Source organism: Euleptes europaea, chromosome 3, assembly GCF_029931775.1.
Source record: "Euleptes europaea isolate rEulEur1 chromosome 3, rEulEur1.hap1, whole genome shotgun sequence".
Lineage (NCBI taxonomy): Eukaryota > Metazoa > Chordata > Lepidosauria > Squamata > Sphaerodactylidae > Euleptes > Euleptes europaea.
The window spans coordinates 58,035,660-58,055,356 of record NC_079314.1 but is presented as its reverse complement, the minus strand read 5'-3'; the positions used below and the strand labels follow the sequence as shown (position 1 = coordinate 58,055,356).

At 54.5% G+C, this 19,697-nt stretch overlaps 1 protein-coding gene across 1 annotated transcript; it reads right to left on the bottom strand.

The window, feature by feature from the left end:
* Positions 1-8,485: 8,485 nt before the first annotated feature.
* FEZF1 (FEZ family zinc finger 1) lies at positions 8,486-12,128 on the bottom strand. The gene is made up of 4 exons (XM_056846491.1): positions 11,214-12,128; positions 10,959-11,093; positions 10,157-10,289; positions 8,486-8,778 (listed from the first exon to the last, which is right to left on the bottom strand). Exons 1-4 carry the CDS (start codon positions 12,126-12,128, stop codon positions 8,486-8,488), a joined length of 1,476 nt encoding a protein of 491 aa, XP_056702469.1.
* Between the last annotated feature and the right edge of the window lie 7,569 nt (positions 12,129-19,697).

Here is a 19,697-nt window from a genome sequence, read left to right as displayed (position 1 = left end):
AAACCAACCCATAAAAACACAGTCTGCCTAGTAAACGTCAAGATATGACATCATCCCATGGGTCAGGAATGACCTGGTGTTTGCACAGGGAACTACCTTTCCCTTTTTACCTGAGGGTATGGTCAGTCTAGGAAGCCCCGTGGTGCAGAGTGGTAAGCTGCAGTACTGCAGTCCAAGCTCTGCTCACGACCTGGGTTCGATCCCAACTGAAGTTGGTTTCAGGTAGCTGGCTCAAGGTTGACTCAGCCTTCCATCCTTCCGAGGTCGGTAAAATGAGTACCCAGCTTGCTGGGGGTAAAGGGAAGATGACTGGGGAAGGCACTGGCAAACCACCCCGTAAACAAAGTCTGCCTAGTAAACATCAGGATGTGACGTCACCCCATGGGTCAGGAATGACCCAGTGCTTGCACAGGGGACCTTTACCTTTACCTGTGGTCAGTCTAGTTAAATATTTTTCAAACTCCAGCAGATTTAATGGTAGAGTTGTGAATGTCCCACTGAACTGAATGGGACCTTCAAGTGCTGAACACTGGCTGCATTGTGCCCATGGTTATTTTTAGGATTTCTTTTCTGACCTAAGAGCTTGCTGTGGTTGTTTCAGAGAATGCCCTCCCCCAGTCTTTAACATTAAACTGTATTGCACCACAATCAAAAACCAGAGGAACGCATGGAGACCCCAAAGACATTACTCAGAATGCACTGGTATGATTAGGACATCATGACATTGATTCAAAATATGAATGTCAGTTGCCTGCATTTCCTGTACAGTTGGCATTGTTGTTTAGTGTCATATGAAAGCACCATATATTGAATCAGACCATTGGTCCACCAAGATCTGCGTGCCACACAGATGTTCTACCATGGAGTCCTTAGTCCTCTTCCTACACAAAAGTAACATGGCAGATGGATATGTGCTGCTGGAGTTTTTAAAATCAATTATTTCCCAATCCAATCGATTTGTAAAGAAAATGTCATGAGCTTGATTTCTGTAGAGTAGGCTGCTACTGAAGCCATCAAAACAGGGCCAGGAAAATGTTGGCAGTGTCTAAGGGCACTTTCACACATGTCAAATAATGCACTTTGCTAGTGCATTTTATCGTGTGAAACGACAAAATCTACTTGCAAATGACTGTTAAAGTGCATTAAAGTGAATTGAAAGTGCCCTAAGTAGAAATCAAAATAGGTAGGAATCAAGGTCTGGTATGGGCAGGGGGGGGAAACTGATACAGAATTTCTAAACAAGATTGGTCATGTGACTAAGTGCTCATCGAAGGCACCAGCTGTAAGTGGCCATCTTGGTGAAGAAACAAGAGTTTTTAGGTCCTTTTTCTGGCCCCACAAACCTGGTGGTACAATAGGTAATCCAATACTGGATACCGGTTCTAGAACCATTAATCACCTGACCGGGAGGGGGCGAAATATCCTAGAATAATTTCCCACAGAGAGAAACCTGCTCAAGGGTTTGTCCCAGGCTGGACATTGTCTATGAATGCCCCTGATTGCATTGCCCACATATTCAAACAATGGCTTTGAAAGCACTCCTTCGCAATGGTATTGTTGTAAGCCATTCATACAGCAGAACACATGAAAGCTGCCTTATACTGTTGATCCATTAAGGACATTGCTGCCTGCTCAGACAGGCAGTGGCTCTCCAGGGTTTGGGGCGGAGGTCTTTCATGTCACCTGATCCTTACTAGGGATGCTGAGGATTGAACCTGGGACCTGATGCTCCCCCATTAAGCCACAACCTCTCCCCACCCCCTCAACCAAAACTCCAGGGACTGTGTTCTGTGCCAAGGCTTGGTCTGGAAAACATAAAGCTGTGAAGTGTGAAGGCTGTCTGAGCATTCATTGAGAAGGCCAGGTTTTGTATGCTGGTTTCTGCTACTTCATTGTTCAGGGAAAATATTTAAAGTGTTTCAAAACTGAATAATTTTTGTTTCCCCTCTGGAAATGAAGGAAAACTTTTGTTTCCATTTAGTCAACCAGCAGAGTGCTGCCATTCATTGCCACAGTGGAGCAGCCTTGGGAGTACAACAGAGCTATTCTGCGCAGGTCTGCTCAATGGGGAAAGTGTTCATAGGATTGTATTGCAAACAGCTTCTTATGAGCAAGCATCTAGGAGCATCTGATTGTGTTTTAATGCAGAAATATGGCCTTGCCAATAGCACATGAAGCCAGCTGGGTGACCTTGGGCTAGTCACACTCTCTCAGCCCCACCTACCTCACAGGGTGTCTGTTGTGGGGAAGGAAAGGGAAGGTGATTGTAAGCAAGTTTGATTCTTCCTTAAGCGGTAGAGAAAGCTGGCGTATAAAAACCAACTCTTCTTCCTTCACCAGTGCTAAGTGGTCAGCTTTTTAAAATCCCATATAACAATTTTGTTTTTCAGATTGGGGGCAGAAATAAAATAAGCACCAAAAAGTATTCTGTTTTGACATAACATGTTGATGAGTTCCTTTGTATTTTTGTTTTTTACAAATACTTTCTAATACTTTTGGTTTCTTGCAGAGCCCCCCCCCCCCCTTTTGCCTTCAGGTACAATGTGAACATTCTGTTTATTGGAGAGAAAGTTTGCAAAATGACCCTGCCCCAAATTATTAGGACTTTTCAAAACACCCTGGAACACAAATGCTCTATGGGCCTCAAGATAGTTTCACATGAACTTGCCTTCTGCTGAGTCAGACCACTGGGCAGAATTGTCTACTCTGACTGGTCATCCAGCCCTACCTCATCCTTTTAACTAGGCATAAGGGGGGGAGCCAGCGTGGTATAGTGGTTGAGGACTAGAATCTGGGAAACCCAGGTTCAAATCCCCACTCACACCATGGGAACATGCTGGGTGACCTTGGGCCAGTCACACACTGTCAGCCTCCACCCTGGCAATTATTTGGATGGGAGACCTCCAAGGAATGCCAGGGTCGTGACCCGGAGGCAGGCAATCGCAAACTACCTCTGAACGTTTTGTGCCTTGAAAACCCTACCTGGGTCGGGGTAAGTCCGCTATGACTTGACGGCAAAAAGGGTGTGTGTGCGCGAAACTAGGACCTTCTGCCTGCCAAACAAACGCCCTGCCCCTGAGCGGGAGCCTCCCCCTCTCCACTCTGCTTTTGCCCACCTCGCTAATCCTCGCGGCCCCAGCCGAAAAACAGGTCAGATCGATTCAATGGCGATCGCACCTCCCGGCACTCCGACAGGTAAGCTCGCCGCCGGGCTGGCGCGGGCAGGGCTGGTCAGCATCCCTGCAGGGCACGAAAGTGCCAGCAGGGGGAGTCGAGGGGGGCCGCCCAGGTGGTCACCTCGATGCGGGCTGGCGCTGGGCGGCCCTGCCGGCTCCTTCCCGGAGAGGAGCGCGGCTCTTCTTTCCTTCGGCTCTCGCAACCAGGCAGAGGCCTCTCTCCCCCTTGGCAGCCGGGACTGCCGCGCAAGCCAACCCGCGCCCGCCGGTGGCAAGGAGCGCGCCCTTGGAGCTCCTGTTCCAGGCAGCAGCTGGAGCTTTTTGCCCCATCGGAAGTCCCGATCAGCCAGGGGAAAGCTTCACCTGTTGAACTTCTGCCAGGCGCGCAGGGTTTAGGGGCACGGGAGGTGAAAATGTGGCCAATCCCAGACCAACTCGAATTGGTTGGTTAGATTTGAAACTGGCCCCAGGAAAGCGATTCCAGCAGCCTCGGGATGGGAGGATGGAGCGTCCACCCAGGACACCTCCGAGGGGCTTTGGGCAAGGGTCCTCTCCGCCGCGATTTCCCCACTGCAAAAGAAGAGCCCGCTTCGTCTGCAGCCCTGGCTGGAAACGCAGCTCTCTTTGGTTTAAAGAAAAGTCAAATGCGGTTGCAACAAGGGAAATGCAGTTCCGTTTTGCAAAGCCTCACTCCCAGCCCCTACTATGGGCTCCAACCTTTCGACTCGGATTGAGCACACGAAAAGCTCCCTTTTACCTCTGCCCTTTACCTGCTCAACAAACTCCCGGCTCTCCGCCTCTTTACTGCGCGGCCAGTCCCAAACGGGTTTGGCTCCGAAATTCGCGCGCCCTCTTCGCCAGGTACTCGGTCCATTCGTTCAATTCGGAACAGCCGCCCCGGTCCTTGGCGAGGGAGGCAGGCCCGAAAGCTCCGGCATAAATCGGGGGCCAGCAATAAACAGTAAAGGACGCTCGACTCCTAAGCACACTTCCTGACGAGTGAGGCCGGTGGGGAGCCAGAGGAGGCGCCTTCTGCTGCGTCGTTTCCACCGGTTCGGGTAACCCAATTTTATCCGGTAGGGGAAAGTCTTCTCCCGCACCTGCGAGGAATCGCGCCTGGGACCTTCCGGGACGCAAAGGGCTTGAGCTGCAGGCTGGCTGGCGCAGTCTAGACACTCACAGCGCGAACCTGTGCGGGTTGGCGCAAAGTTCAGCGCCAACGGTGCGCAGGACCGCATGGTTACGGCGCAATCCTAAACAGACGCGCTCCGGTCTAAACCCACTAATTTCTGTGGCCTGAGAATCGGGGAACTCTGCCCGAGATTGTGGTGTACGTTGCGGTGGGGGTGGTGCGTTAGCCCGGAGATCTACACGCCTGTTTAGCCGTCGGGTCTTTGGGCAGCAGCATTTACAGGGCAATTCTAAGGACCTCTTCCTGGGAGTAAGCCCCTTGAATAGACCTCAATAGGATTGCTCTGCCGCAGACTTCCATTCGGTTTCAGATTCTGCCCCACCCGGTTAACTGCTTTGTAGGACAGAGATGCTCCTAAGTCCCGAATTATTATTTTTTAAAGTCACTTCTGGTTCCAAGGAGACCTTTGGCCGAAGACTCCTCCGGGCGGCCGCCCAGAGCCCGGCCCTTCGGGGGAAGCGCCGCCGAAAGAGCCGCCGGCAACTGACCGAGGGGGCGCTGGGCCGCCCGGCGCGTCTGCGAGTCGCGCTCCGGCTTTATGGGCCTGAGGATCGGGTTCGTAAGAGCTTAGCCAGTTCCTTTGCTTTCCAAGAAAGGGGAGAAACGTGGAGCCTTTAGTAGCGAAGACGTGGGGCTCCCCTTCGATATTATAATGCGTCTAATAAAAATCGTTTCCCCTCGGGTTTTTATGTCTATTTTTTTCTGAGGGGTGGGGAATGAAGAATATTGATGGGGATGACTTGAAAAAAAAGAACCCGGAAAAATGCAGGGGTAAGAAAGAAGAACGACTGGCTGTTCCTTAGCAATAAAACCAACAAATAAATAAAACAGCCCTCCTAGTTCTGGTCTTGCTGTCAGCAGTTTCATCTCCCCCCCCCCTTTGCCTCTCTTTCTTCTGAAGAGCAAGAAAACCGTTTTACTAGCGTAGACTTAGGTCCCAAACATGCTAACTGCAAAGAAAATCGCATGTACTCTGGTGGGACGGAAGGCATTCCGTGGGCCTTACTCCCGAGGAACTTGTAGGCTTCAAGCTTTCCCCTATGAGTCATTCAAGTCTATTTGCCTGTGGGGTGTCCCCCCCCCCACTTCAGGAAAGAGAGACACCACCGCGGAAGGGATCTCTGGTAAGTACGTTTGCAGACACCTGGAGAAGTTTTTGGAAGACCCTTGGTCAAAGTGTGTTTCCTATATATGAGGACCGTGAAGGGACGGCTGCTGTGTCTGCCAGGACTCCCCCCTCCCGTCAAGTAATAACAATTAACCAAACGTAGAACAAAAGGACATCAGTGCTCAGGAATCCCGCCCCGACGGGTGGCAGCCCGGAGTGATTCGGGTCTATGGGCCACGCCCGCCACGGCTAGAGGACCAGACGCCGTATTACCACCACCGTTTAGCTGATGCTCTTTTTGGGCGGTGGGGGGGGGGGAGAATCGCAAGCTTCAACAAGCAATGCGGAGTTCGTTAAGGTCTCCCCCCACCTCGACAAAATTTCCACCTGCTCTGAAGGGCGCCTGATCCCCCTCCCCACGTGAGGTCCACCTAATCTTGGCGAAAGGGGGGAGGCGTGGGTGGGGGAAGACACCCAATGCCGGGGCCAGCCGTGCGTGGGGCAGAAGGAGATTTCCAGAGCCCCGAAGTTGCCCACCTGGGCGCTCCTCGCCGCTCCTGCTCCATCCTCCCAGGAAATGGGGTTCCTTTTATCGCCCCCCCCCTCCAAGGGATTTTGCAGGTAGATTCCCAACTTCCTTGAGGGGATCTTTCTGGCTTGGGGCTGCTCCCTGCCCCGAGTCACGCGCGTGGCTCCCCGGCCTTCAGTTCTCTTCTCCCGGGCCCCTTTGCTTTGCGGGCCTAATAGATGTCTTTCTGTCTGTCTGTCTGTCTGTCTGTCTGTCTTCCTTCCTTCCTTCCTTCCCACCCAGTCCTTCCTCTTTCCTTCCCAAACTTTTCTCTAGGCGGTCGCCAGCACAAGCCAAGCCCTCCTTCTCCCACAAGCCTCGAGCTAGCCCCCAGGCCTCGACCCAGAGGCAAGGGACCCGGCCTGATCCCCTCAAGGTAGGCCGGCCAGCTCACCCCGCCCAGTCCTTGCGCGTTCATCCCGGCGAAAAGGGCAGCGGGCAGCAGAGCTCGGCGCTTCCAGGAGGGCCGCCCCTCAGTCCGGCTGCTGCCCGCGAAACCCGACCGGGCTGGAAGCGCCTCCCACGCCCCCATCAGCCCTCCCTGAGCCCTGGACCCCCGTCCCCCCCGCCCGATCCACCCATCCATTTTCCACCAGATCTACCAAGTTCATCCAGGATTTTCTTTTCTTTCTTTTTTGCTCGTGCAATAATAATAATAATAGTAATAATTTAAAAAAATACAACGTGAAATTTCAAATCCGTTCCCAAACCGAATCTCAGTCCCGTCCACATGAGCCACGATGGTCGGAGAAGGGGGTGGGGGAGGAGGCGAGATTGGTGAGGCGAGCGGGAGGAGGAGGATGGAGAGGACCGGCTGGGACGGGAGAGGGGGAGCATCCGAGGGGTGAACAAAACCAACCAGCAGACAAAGTCCATCGACGCACGGGGCGGAGGGGGGAGGGGTGGCATACTATATACAGCCCAGGAGTCCCCGGGAGGGCTGCCCAGGGGTTGCCAGATCCGAAGGGCTACTTGCCTCCTTCCCACACACCAAAAAGCGATTGGCAGTAGCCCTGTTCACACATTACAGTGAACGCTCGGTATAGCCTGCGTGTACAGGGATGTGAGTGTGTTTGTAAGAAGGAGCCAACATGGGTTCACTTTACCAACGAAACCGGGAACCAGTACCTGGTCTCGCTGTAGGTGTCTCGAATAACTCAACCCACCTATCAAGAAAAATCAAGTCTGCGTTGTGATGGATCTTAGACGAGCTGGAGGTGACTTATGAAGAGGGGGCTCCTTCTCCTCCAGGCTTTTGCTCCTTGGGATGGCCCCGGGGAACAGGCACAGGGAAGGGGTCTCTCCTGGTGCGCAAGGGACGCGCTCCTCCACAGTATGGGGAAGGGGTTCGATGGGAGTCCGAAACAGAGACCCTTTCAAACAAGGGAGATTCCGGGACACTGGGATTTTCTGAGGCAAGGTAGATCTTCAAGGCAAGATCAGTCTTGTCCTCTCGAGTTGCCATCTTTGGGACTAAGGGACAGCCTCGAGTTCCAGTTGAAAACTGGGACATCCCAATTTAGGACATTTCGGTCGCACTGTAGTGCGGTGAAGAGGAAGGAACACCCCCCCCCCCGCCCAAAGGGGTCTATTAGAGACGGTGCCGGGCCCGTCTTCTGGACGGCTTTTGCCTCCCCAGTTGATAATGCGAATCAAACCCAGCACCGACCGCACTGGGCTCTGCATTAATCCTCGAATGCGCCTTTTAGTGTCAGCTGAACAACGATCGGGAGCAATCCTCTCACCGGGCACGCAACTTCTTTCACGCAGGTTCGATTCCAGGCAGACCGCATCTTCGGAGGCGCCTCCTTCCTATGCCCCTCGACGGGGGCGTCCTTTGACACCCTGGAAAGCGCACCTCCTATGAGCCGGCTTCTGGAATGAGAGGCCCTCTTTTGGAAGAAGGAGACGCCTTGGGATGGAGAAATATCCCGCGATTTGGGGCTGCCCAGGTGAACCACGCGCACTCACACAGGGGCGCGCGTTCACACCTGCCAGAAACTGCGCTTCAACGCCGCAGCGGTCTTCTAGGGAAGGCGGGGCGGCCCTTTCGGTTTCGGGGGCTTTAAACAGGGGCCAGGATCAGGGGCCCTGCTGCAGAAGGGTCCCTTTGGCTTACCTCTTTTTCAAAGTGAGGATCTGACAACGCTGGACAACCTCCCGGCAGGGGCTCCCCCTCCCTACCCCATCTCAATAAATACAACCGAAAAAAATTCGTTTTGGGGATGCGATCGTCCTCCTGGTTCTTTGTCCCCGAGTCCAGGAGGGAGGGGGGTTTGCAGTCTCTGTGTCCCCCATAATCCCCCCCCCGCTAAAAAAACACCCATCGTCGCCTCTCTCCAGCAGTCCCAGAAACCAGAGCGGCTTGGGCCGGAGAGAGCGGCCGCTCCTGGCCGGCGCGGGCGCGGAAGAGCATGCAGAAGGAGCGCCGTCGGGGCGGCTCAGGGGTGGTGGAGCAGCGGCGGCGGGGGCTGGGGCGGAGGGTCCGGCTCGCCTGGGGTTCGAGGCAGCCCTAAAGGGGCGCCGCCGGCGTCGTGCAGCTTGCGGACGTGTTTCTTGAGGTCAAAGTTCCTGCAGAAGCCTTTGCCGCAGGTGGGGCAGGTGAAGGGCTTCTTGTCGTTGTGGGTGTGCATGTGGAAGGTCAGGTTGTACACCTGGTGGAAGGCCTTGTTGCAGATATTGCACTTGAACTGCTTCTCGCCGCTGTGCGTCAGCTTGTGGTTCTTGTAGTTGCCTAGACAGCAAAAGAGATTGGGGTGGGGGTGGAGAACAGAAACCCGGTGAGACTGAGGGAAGGGACCCCCGCCATGATGCTCGCTCCCCCTCCACACACAACCCAGGAGAGTCTGTAGGCCATTTATGCATGGGAGGTTTTGCCTTGGATTCGCCACTCTATAGATGCACATTTCTCCCCATCCAAAATCTGAAAACTCTGCATGGGAGCTTATTGTTGAGTTTTGAGAATATGGATGGGGGGGAAAGTGGCAAAACCTCCCATGCATAAATGGTATTAAACATTTATGTTTAATTAAAGAGTGGCAAATCCAAGGCAAAACCTCCCATGCATAAATGGCATTAAACACGCTCACTTCGGAGCGAGGCTGCTGGCATTCGGATTTTAAAAATTTAAAATCCGAATGCCAGCAGCCTCGCTCCGAAGTGAATTCGAATTCCAGGGAATGGGTTATGGGGTATCATTTCCACCAGTTCAGTCAAAATACGGTGGCCAACCTGAAACCGTTTTGCGCACTGTGGCCAAAAGCACAGTGGCTTAGAAGAGAGTTCTAGTTCTAAGTACACTTCCAAAAGGGATGTAGTATCGAGACAAACCGGTTTGAAACTGAAATACCAGGTAGACTTGCCTTCTAATAAGCCCCCTCGCTTCTGAATAGGTCTGCAAACAACCACTTTGTAAACTCCCCTTTCGCTATCCCCACCCTACATATTCCCCCTCTGAAAAGAGCCAAATGCGGGGGGGGGGGGGAGAGAGAGAAAGGAATAGAAAGAAAATAAAAATAACCAATGGCTTTGGACTGAATTAAGTCCCGTCATAATCTGGTTTCTGGAAATCGATCCACAGCCTGACCCTAAATTCCTTTGGGAGATGTTATCCTACTTACTTCCGAGTAAGATTTCGACAAAGGGGATGTTAATCCCTTTGGCTTCAAAAAAAATAAAAAACAAAAACAAAACCATCCTGCATCCGGTTGTAGATCAGGTTCAAACTGTAACCCCCGTCTTCTAAGGACAAATAAATAAATCCAAATCCGCAGAGTTTTTACGTTACTGTTTCACCCGCAGCCGAAGCGCGTTAACTCGGAAACGCGTCCGCAGAGAAATGACGCTCAAAACTGCAGTATTATTCTCGCCGCCATTCTTAAAACCCGGGATCCCGCCACCCAAGTTTTCCTCGGCGACAATTAAAAACCAGGGACCCAAACCCTGACATGTACATTTTCCGATCCGGTTCCCAAACCCGACCCAGTCTGTCGCGCTTTATTCTTGCGTTTCAAAGGAAGCACCTGCGTACTCCACCTGAATTCTGAACCTTCAAGAACAAAATGTACCTGACCGTCCTGAACTCGGAGGGAGCGACGGGTGCGGACGCGTACCTTTTTGGTGAAACCCTTTCCCGCAAAATTCGCAGACAAAGGGCTTGTAGCCGGCGTGGATCCGCGAGTGGGTGTTTAACGTCGAGCTCCTGTTGAAGGCTTTCCCGCACTGGTTGCACTTATGGGGTTTCTCCTGCCGCAAGGGAAGGAAGACAAAGGCGCGGCCGGAATCAGAACCCGCGACTGGCAGGGCCGAAGCCTGCCTCGCCCCAGTCCAGAGAGCCAGGAACCCTCTGTGGGTAACCGAAGGGCCCCATCCACCCCCCGCCCCCCAAATCCTCTGTTCAAGCGGAACTGGGAAAGGCACAGAACGGGACACCTGAGGCCCTAACCTCATCCTGCTTACACAGAAGGAGACCCCTGTGTTTTCAATGGGACTTACTCCCATGGACGTATGCTTCGGTTGCGGTCCGAGGAAACTTAAACCAAGCAGAGAAACGAAGTAGGGGAGGGAGTTTAGGGGGAAAATAAATTAAAGGAAGGGGAAAACAAGAAAAAAAAAGGGGAAACAAGAAAAAAGACAGACAGACAGACAGACCAGCCTGGGTGCCGGCCACGTCTCTGGCGCTTCTCCCCCAACTGTGCAGCGTTTCCAAGCCGACCGGTCCCAGAGGCTATTAGACGGGCGAGGGAAGGCGCTGGCCGGGCGGGCCAGGAGAGCTCGAGGGAGGTGGAGGGGACAGACAGACGGCCAAACCCGGCCCCGGGTCCGACCTTGGCCCTCCGCCGCAGACCCGGGCGGTCCCCCCCGGGCCAGCCGACCGCCACCATTCCTCGCCCCGGGGTGGGGGGTAGGGGGTACCTGGGTGTGGATGATCTTGTGCCTGCAGAGGGTGCTGGCCTGTCGGAAGCCCTTGCCGCACACCTTGCAGACAAAGGGCCGGGCGCCCGTGTGCACCGGCATGTGGCGGGTGAGGTTGTAATGCGCGTTGAAGACCTTGAGAGCCCAAGCGGGGGGGGGGGGGAGAGAGAGAGAGAGAGAGAGAGAGAGAGGCGCGGTTAGACGGGACGGGCCCGGGAGCGGCGGGAGGCGGCGGGAGGCGGCGGGGGGACTTGCCTTGCCGCAGACCTCGCAGGTGAAGACCTTGGGCTTGGCGCCGGGCGAGCCGCGGCTGAAGTCGGCCGCCGCCCCCTTGAAGGGCAGCTTGTCGACGGCCAGCAGGTGAGCGGCGGCGGCGGCGGCGGCTGCGGCGGCAGCGGCGCTGTGGAGCTGGGCGGCGGCCAAGTCCTTGAAGGCCGGCGGCGGCGGGTACTTGTCCGGGCCGGCCTGCAGCGCCTGCAGCTTGTTCCTCTCGGCCAGGTAGGCCTTGGGCGCCGTCGGGGCTTGCAAGGCGGCCGCCGGCGGGCCGGCGAGCGGCGAGCCCAGGAAGTAGGAGGCCACCGGGTGGAGGCCCAGGCTGGAGGGCGGCGGCGGCGGCGGCGGGGGCTCGGCGGCCCGGCCGAAGTAGCCCAGGGCGCCCAGGGCGTGGAAGGACGAGTGGTTGACCACGCGGGGCCGGACCAGCTTGTAGTGGTGCTGCAGCGGGCCCAGCTGGGCCGGGGGCTTCAGGCTCAGCGCGCAGCCCAGCGAGGAGGAGCTGGACGACGACGACGACGAGGGCGACGACGAGGAGGAGGAAGGCGGGTCCAGGAGGGGCTTCCTGGCCTCCGAGCCCGCCTTGGCCAAGGGCTCGTAGGCCAGCGGCACGAAGGGGATCATGCAGGGGATGGAGGGCCCCAGGCTGAGCGGCGGCGGCTGCTTGGCCCCCTCGCTGCCGCCGCCGCCGCCGCCCTTGGCCCCCCCGCCCTGCAAGAAGTGGGGCAGCAGCGGCAGCGCTCGGGGCTCCGGGGCCGTCCTGGCCATGATGCGCTCGATGGAGAAAGCCAGCGGCTTGGAAGCGCTCAGCATGGTGCCCCGAGGCGGCGCGCTCAGGCTCTTGGCGGCCGTCGGGGGCTGAGGAGGCTGCGCCTGCGGCCGCCCGCTATTGTCCATGGCTGGCCCGGCGGGCTGGCCCTGCGCCTCTGGCGGCTCGGGCCCCTGCGTCGGCCGGTCACTGAGCTGCAGGCAGGGAGCCTCCCAGCCCCGCGGCCGCCGCTGCCCGGCCCTCCGGCCCCGACCTCCGGGCTGCCGCCGCCGCCGCCATCCTCAGCGCCCCCGCCGACGGCACCCTCCGCGCCAGCTCGACTGCCGCCCGCGGAACCGGCTCGCCCGGCTTGGGGGACCCATGCCGGCCCATCGCCGTCTGCGGGCTCCTTGGACGGCCGCTTCCCTCCTCCTCTCGCCGTCTTTTCCCTCTCTCAATGGAAAGTGTTGGGTCAATAGCGGCAGCCACGATCCCGCCAATCGTTAACTTCCAAGAGGAGAAGGTAAACTAGATAATTGCTCAATTCGCTTCCGACAGGCACTAGGAGGGGGAAGGGGGGGAAGTTGAGCCCCCCTCCCTTTCCTCCCCACCCCCAAGAGCGAGCGGCTACTTTTCATTGGCGCCGGAGCCGCCGCCGCGGCCTCCCGCCCAGAGAGAAGGAGGTGGCTCTCCCCTCCCCCCTTCTTCCCCTTGATCCCCCCTCCCCTTTTATTATCCCCAATCTGTTTAAGCAGGCGGCGGAGGCCTCGAGATCAATTTTCTTGTTTGCCTTTAAGTGACATCATCTTTTTCTTTAAAAAATAAAGAGAAAAAAAACAAAACAAAACAAAAAGACAGAAAGAAAAGTCATTGTAAAGGAGGAAAAGGGAGCCCAGTTTCGGGGCTGGTATTTGGCAAACAAGGTGCTGCGGAGAAATTGGCAGTCGGCTTGTCAATTTCAGCCAGGGCGGGCCTCCTTTCGCTCGCACCTGGGTGCGCGGCTCAGCTGCTCTGCTCCTGCCCCGGGTCCTCTCTCCCCCCCCCCCCGCCTTCTCTCGGCGGCCCTTTGGAGGTAGCCCTTTGGACGGCGGGGGTTGTTGTTGTTGTTGTTTTACACCGGCACCATTCCTTGCCAGTTGCGATCCAGGGGCTTTGCCTTCTGAAGGGCAGGCTGCCGGCGACTGGGGTGTTTGAAGGCGAGCCTTGGTAGTCACCCTTCCCGGAGAACTTTCTCCTTGATCTCAAAACATCTGTTTCCGAGCGGGGTCTTCTAATTCGTTTCCACGCCGCCGCGTGGAAGAAGACCGCGCTCGGAAACAGATGTTTTGAGATCGAAGTTGCAAACGTGCGGTCAAGGAGAAAGTTCTCCGGGAAGGGTGACTGTTCAGGGAGATCCCAGCCAACTTGAGCACTGGGGAGGGGGGGGGGTTCAAAGCGCCCCAAGGAGGTTCTCCAAACATTAGCTTAAATTCCACGTTGCATTGAAATCAGTGGAGAGGGAAGATGTTTGTTCCCCTCCCATCCATGCAAATAGATGCGGAGTTGCAAAATACTTCCACGTAGGGAGGGAACGTCTGGAGCAACTGCTGGTCTCCATTGACTTCGATAGAAAACCAACCGGCAACTTCAGCTCTGGGGTAGAGGAAACTCCCAAATGAGTTCAAGAGAAATCAGCAACGGAGGTGTCTTTTTGTGTGTGGAAAGCGTAGAGCTGCCCTGGCTTTTGCATCCAGTCGCAATCCAATAGCTGGATTTAAATTTATTTTGTGAAAGTGATTAGTCTCAATTCGGAAAACACAGATAGTTTTTTTTTTTAAAGTTTAGTAAACCAAACGTTGCAACCTTCCTCCTCCCCCAATCTTCAGCCTTTCAACTCTGGAACGGCCCCAAATGAAAACCCATCGAAATGAATTACGGGACTTTTTCGGGGCCAATTGATTCTGCGCCTGGAGATGTTCCACTAATTGAGTACAAATCTCTCTTTCCGAAACTGGGGGCAAGGGCTATGCAAACATGTCTAGGGCAGCGCCGGTCTGAATTTTCTCCGCCGAGGAAGGGAAACGCGGAGCTGGGGGGGGGGGGAGGGAAAGGGGAAAGAGCTTGCTCGTTTCCCAAAGGCGTTTAGCAGTTGGGAGCGGGTTGCGGAAACTCTCGCAAACGGAGTTGAGCAAATCGAGGGAAGTGGACGGGTGAGGTGGGTTCTCTCCACCCCCCGCCCCCAGAAAGCCTATGAGCGGGTCCGGTTTGAAAACGTCCCCTGGGCCTTTGAGATCATTGATAACCATCAGAACAATAATAATCTTAACGAAAAGGCTGCCAACTTATACAGTTAACCAGAAGCCACTCGGATCGATTTTAATAGGATTTGTTAAGCGAGCTCAAAATCGGAGGGTACATTAGAATCCGCTGGGGAATCTCGGAGAACCCCGACTTTGGGGTGCCCCCCCCCATTCCTAGCCAAAGCTCGCATCTCTCCCGCCGCCTCGATAGGAGGGACTCGTGTCGGGCTGTTTTCCCCACGAGTCTCTTGGGCAAATCTCCGTTCAGAAGAGAGAATCTACCGAGGGCAGGATGGGGGGGGGGGGCGGGGGAGAAACAGGCTTCCCCGAGGGAATCGCTCTTCTCTCCGGAGCGGGTCCCCGCGGCAGATGGGTCGGCTCCAACCCTCCAGTTGCCGCCTTCCCGGAGCAGCTCGGGTTTCCCTCCCAAGCCTGGGGATCGGCTCCCTCCTGAGCTCACACCCGCGGCAGGGAAGCCCAGCCGCCGAGAGCGCCGCGACCCCACAGCGCCTGGCACACCCGGGCGCCCAGGAGGACGCGCCCCGGCTCGGGGAGCCCTCAGGGTGGCTGCTGCTTCTTCGAGGGGGGGAGCATTTCGTCGCCCTTGGTCCAGCCCCATCGGAGTTTTTATCTAGGCGGATTTTGGGGGCTTCTCCCCCCCCCCCAATACACTTGACAAACCAAGAAGAAGGCGCTACGGCCCTTCCCTGGTCGCCTTCACGCCACTTCCCAGCTCTGTTCCAGGACTGACTTTCCTGGCGAGCGTTGGGCTGGAGCAAAGAGGCGACCCTCTCCCCGCCGCCGCCTCCATCCGCCGGGGAGGAGGCGAGAGGCCCGCACCAGGCCAGCAGAGGCCGAAAGGGGCCCGCGCGGTGCGAATCCGGAGTGCCCTTCAGCCCCGAGCAGATTCCTCGCGGGTCAGCGCCGCTGCGTGCGATGAGATACAGGGGAGGTTTGGCCTTGGCCTTGCCACTCTGGAGATGCGCCTTTTCCCCACCCGAATCCCCCAAACTCAACAATACCCACCCACCCACCGCCCCGTGCAGAGTTTGGAGGATTCCGATGGGGAAAAGGTGCATCTCGAGAGCGGCAAGGCCAAGGCCAAACCTCCCGGGCATCAATGGCCGCAGCGTGCCCCGTTCTCTGGGCGCTTGACGCTCCCTTCGGCGGCGGAAGGATGGCTCTGCGCCTTTTCCAGCCCTGCCCCATCCATCATCCCCCAGCCCCATTTCCCCAAAAGGAAAGCCGCTGGAGGTCAGGCGCCGGAGGCCTGCTCCCTCCGAGGGGATGGCCTGGGCCTCCGCAGCTGGTCGGTGGGGGAGCCGCGTTTGAAAATGCCCCCCCGGGGCTTTTAATACTTCGATGTTGCCACGGAAGGAAGAGCCACGGAGATCTCTGGGGCTGCCTTCTTTTAAGCGGGCGCGCCCAAGGTTGCAACCCAACCCTACAGATGGGGGGCTGGGAGCCCCGCGGCCTTCAGGCAGAGGGCTTTACAGGGCCGCGTCCTACCGCGGCGGGCTTTTACGGAGGTTCCGGGAGACCCGGGTTCGAATCCCCACTCAGCCGTGGAAGCCGGGTGGGAGACCTTGGGCCAGTCACACACTCTCGGCCTAACCTACCTCGCAAGGTTGTTGTGAGGATAAAGCGGAGGAGCACAGGTGGAGTATAAATGCAACAAATGTTAAAAAAATGTTTTTTGAGCCAGAAGAGGGTGAGATCGCCGAGTTCCCCTAAGCCAGAAAACTTTGACCGCTTCCTCACCTGCCAGCCAGCCAGAAGGCCACAGCCCCACTTCAACACTGCTGGGGTGGCTGGAAGAAACCTTGGCCAGGACGTGCCCACTTTGTCGCCGTCACATTCTGGGGATGGGAAAAGGCTCTGAGTCACCAAACCGACAGTGCAGGGCGCTTAAGAAAGCGAGTGCAACCCGAGCCACACACCAATTGAGCCGGGGCATAACTCGGGAGTAAAGAGAGCAGAAGCTCGACCTGTTAACCCCCTTTTGCTTTCGAGATAGATGATGAGAACAACAACCCCAAATTATTGCAGCTGCCATCTTCAGCACCAGGTCTGGAATCGTCTGACAGTATGGGGGATTGTATAGGTGGTCCGGATCCAGAAAGGCAAGCAGCCCTGTGTGGCTTTTCTCCCTTACACAAAGCTCAAAAGCCTCCTTCTCCTGTACGAATTTTGGTTTCAGTGCCTGAAAGTCATGGGCGGGAGAGATGGAGATGTACAGAACAGCTCCTAGTGTCTTTATCATTCTAGCTTCTTTGCAATTGCCCCTGTTTTCCTCAGGACTTTCTTTGAGCAGGCTGCACTGGGTGATGCAAGAGGCTCTTAGTCTAACACCACCACGATCACTTTCTGCCCTTGTCTCCCACAAGGGAAGGGCTGTGGCTCAGTGGCAGAGCATCTGCTTAGCATGCAGAAGATCTTCTGCTCAATCCCTAGCCTCTCCAGTTGATGATGTGAAAGGCCTCAGCCTAAGACCTTGGAGAGCCGCTGCGCTGCCAGTCTGAGTTGACAATACTTTGATGGACCGATAATCTGATCTGATTCCCTGTAAGGCAGCTTCATGCATTCATGTGAGGCACCTACTGGTGTATTTCCTGGTTCCGTTTCTTTCTTCCCCAAATGAAGAGCCAGTCTTGGTTTTCCTCCACCTCACGGAAGAGCCCAGGATGTCCACAGAGAGCACCCATTTGGAAACAACTGGCTCCACTAAAAGAGGATATATCGCTTGGCACCTCCAAACATTTTGTAATTGGCCTCAACGCTGTGCTAGCCATTTTATGGCTGGCTGTGTCCCTCCCTACATGGCAGCCCTTTTGTTGTGGGACCCACTTCCTATGGTGCCCACACGCTCGGACCCACCTGCTTTATGGTGCTGCAAAGAAGGCTGGGATGAAACTTTTGCCATTAAAGCTGCTTTGCTGGGCTTCCAAAAAGTAGTGCCAGCCCTGTTTGGCCTTTTTATGATGGCAGTGGGCCCTGATGATGGAGGAGCAGTTTAACCAGGGTGGGTTTGTCAATTTATCAAAGCACTGGTGGGATGGAATCCACTTTGTCAGTTAACCTCAAAAGCTTTTGCTACAATGAATCTTTGAGGGACCATCCAGGGTCCTTTTTTGTTTTCACCCCATGCATAACTGATCAGTGGGAGTCATTGCTGCACACTGTTGGGATAAAAATCATTGGCATAAATGGAATATTTTAAAAAGCAATTTCGGGTTTTTTTAAATGCACACCACCTTCTTCCAGCCTGACAGATAAATCAAGCAACTTGAATTTAAAAAAAGCAAAAACCAAACCTCAGTTCGAAGACTGATGTTCTCAGACCCCTTTAAAACTGAACAGGTTCACTGTAGCTGTCCAGCAGCTAATAACATAAGGATACATTACGCTCAAATGCCAACAGAAGTGGCAGCTGGTGGACTTTGTAAATAAGGGTGCTTTTACGTCAGGAAAAAGTTCTGGAGAACAAATGTATCGTCAGGATGAACAACAACAACAATAAAAAACCTGTGCCCAAATCTGATGGCGCTTGTTTGACTTGCAGTAAAACAAGAAACAAGAGGCAAGATTTCTTTGGAGGCTGGCTGGAGGCCTTATGTTCCAGAAGAGTCCCATCAGTTCTGTTTTGGTCTGGGGAAGTGGCAAGACAAAATGACTGTAACTTGTGCTTGTCTCCCACTCAGCAGCCCTGTTCCCAAGAAGAAGAACCGAGTCAGAAAGATATTTGTTTGTTCGTTTCATTTGCACCCTGCCTTTCTCCCCAGTGGGGACCCAAAGATGTTACACTGTGCTCCTCTCCTCTTTTTTATCCTCACAACAATCCTGTGAGGTAGGTTAGGCTGAGAGAGAGTGACTGGCCCCAGATCACCCAGCAAGCTTCCATGAGGATTTGAACTGGGTCTTCTAGAGTCTACTCTGACATTCTACCCCTATACCCCATTTCTCTGGCATCTTGAGAACAGAATTTGTCAACAGGTGATAAAACCCCTTGAAAAGGACATAACTGTTGAGATAAAGGAATCCAAAATAAAATAAATGATGCTCAAATACTATGTATGTGTATGCAATTTTATGCACACCACTTTTAGCAGCAGCAGCAGTACAGGGAGGTGAATTTTGCATTTATGTGCCTGGAAATATTCCCTGTGGCATTTCTACCTTTCACACATTGTGTATTAGCATGTGTGTGTGTGTGTGTGAAGTGCCATCAAGTTGCAGCCGACCCCTTTTGGGGATTTTAATGGCAAGAGACTAACAGAGGTGGTGGTTTCATGGCAAGAGACTAACAGAGGTGGTTTGCCAGTGCCTTCCTTTGCACAGCAACCCTGGTATTCCTTGGTGGTCCCCCATCCAAATACTAACCAGGGCTGACCCTGCTTAGCTTCTGAGATCTGACGAGATCAGGCTAGCATGGGCCATCCAGGTCAGGGCTATATTAGCATACAGGGGGAAAAAGAGATGACAAGCTTAAGGCCATTTGTGCGCAAGGTTATCTGCTCCAGGTTCAATGCTCTTGGGAACTTGGGGTTTTTCTCCCCTGCTTCCCCACAGCATCATTAGTTCAGTCATACACCTCCTTGGGTTTTCTCTGATTTTTCTCAAACCTGGTTTGGTCTGAAGTTTTGGGAAAGATCACACTATGGATGGCTGCTGTGTGGGTGGGAAAGTTTGGATTTCCTTGACCACATAGCAGCCATCTTCACATGAACATATGGAAGCTGCCTTATACTGAATCAGACCCTTGGTCCATCAAAGTCAGTATTGTCTACTCAGACCGGCAGCGGCTGTCCAGGGTCTCAGGCAGAGGTCTTTCACATCACCTACTTGCCTGGTCCCTTTAACTGGAGATGCCAGGGATTGAACCTGGGACCTTCTGCATGCCAAGCAGATGCTCTGCCACTGAATCACTGAACCCTGTTCCCTTAGTGGCCATTCCCCCACCTCTGGGGGTATTTAATTTTTTAAATATCAGCACTAGAATATCATTATGTCAATATAATATCATTCCAATATGCATATCAGGTTCTCTGAATTCCCAGCTTTCTTTTTAAAAGGTCTCTAGCTCCTTCTGTTGCAGAGATAAAAACGGAAAAGCTATGTCTGCAATGGCAGAAGTCAAAAAGGGCAAGAGTCCAGTAGCCCCTTAAAGACTAACAAAAATATTTTCTGGTAGGGTATGAGCTTTCGTGAGCCACAGCTCACTTCTTCAGATACAGCTAGAATGTGTATCTGAAGAAGTGAGCTGTGGCTCACGAAAGCTCATACCCTACCAGAAAATATTTTTGTTAGTCTTTAAGGTGCTACTGGACTCTTGCCCTTTTTGACTACTACAAACAGACTAGCACGGCTACCCACTGTGAATTATCTGCAATGGCAGAAGCTAGAGATTTTTAAAAAAATGCAAGCTAGGGATTCAGACAA

Bases quoted from the DNA above. Each gene is read 5' to 3' on its own strand.
- FEZF1 (XM_056846491.1), bottom strand. From the start codon at position 12,128: ATGGACAATAGCGGGCGGCCGCAGGCGCAGCCTCCTCAGCCCCCGACG. The intron at 11,094-11,213 runs GCAAGTCCCCCC...TGGGCTCTCAAG, and splicing joins CCTGCGAGGTCTGCGGCAAG to GTCTTCAACGCGCATTACAA. The intron at 8,779-10,156 runs GTACGCGTCCGC...TTTGCTGTCTAG, and splicing joins GAAAGGGTTTCACCAAAAAG to GCAACTACAAGAACCACAAG.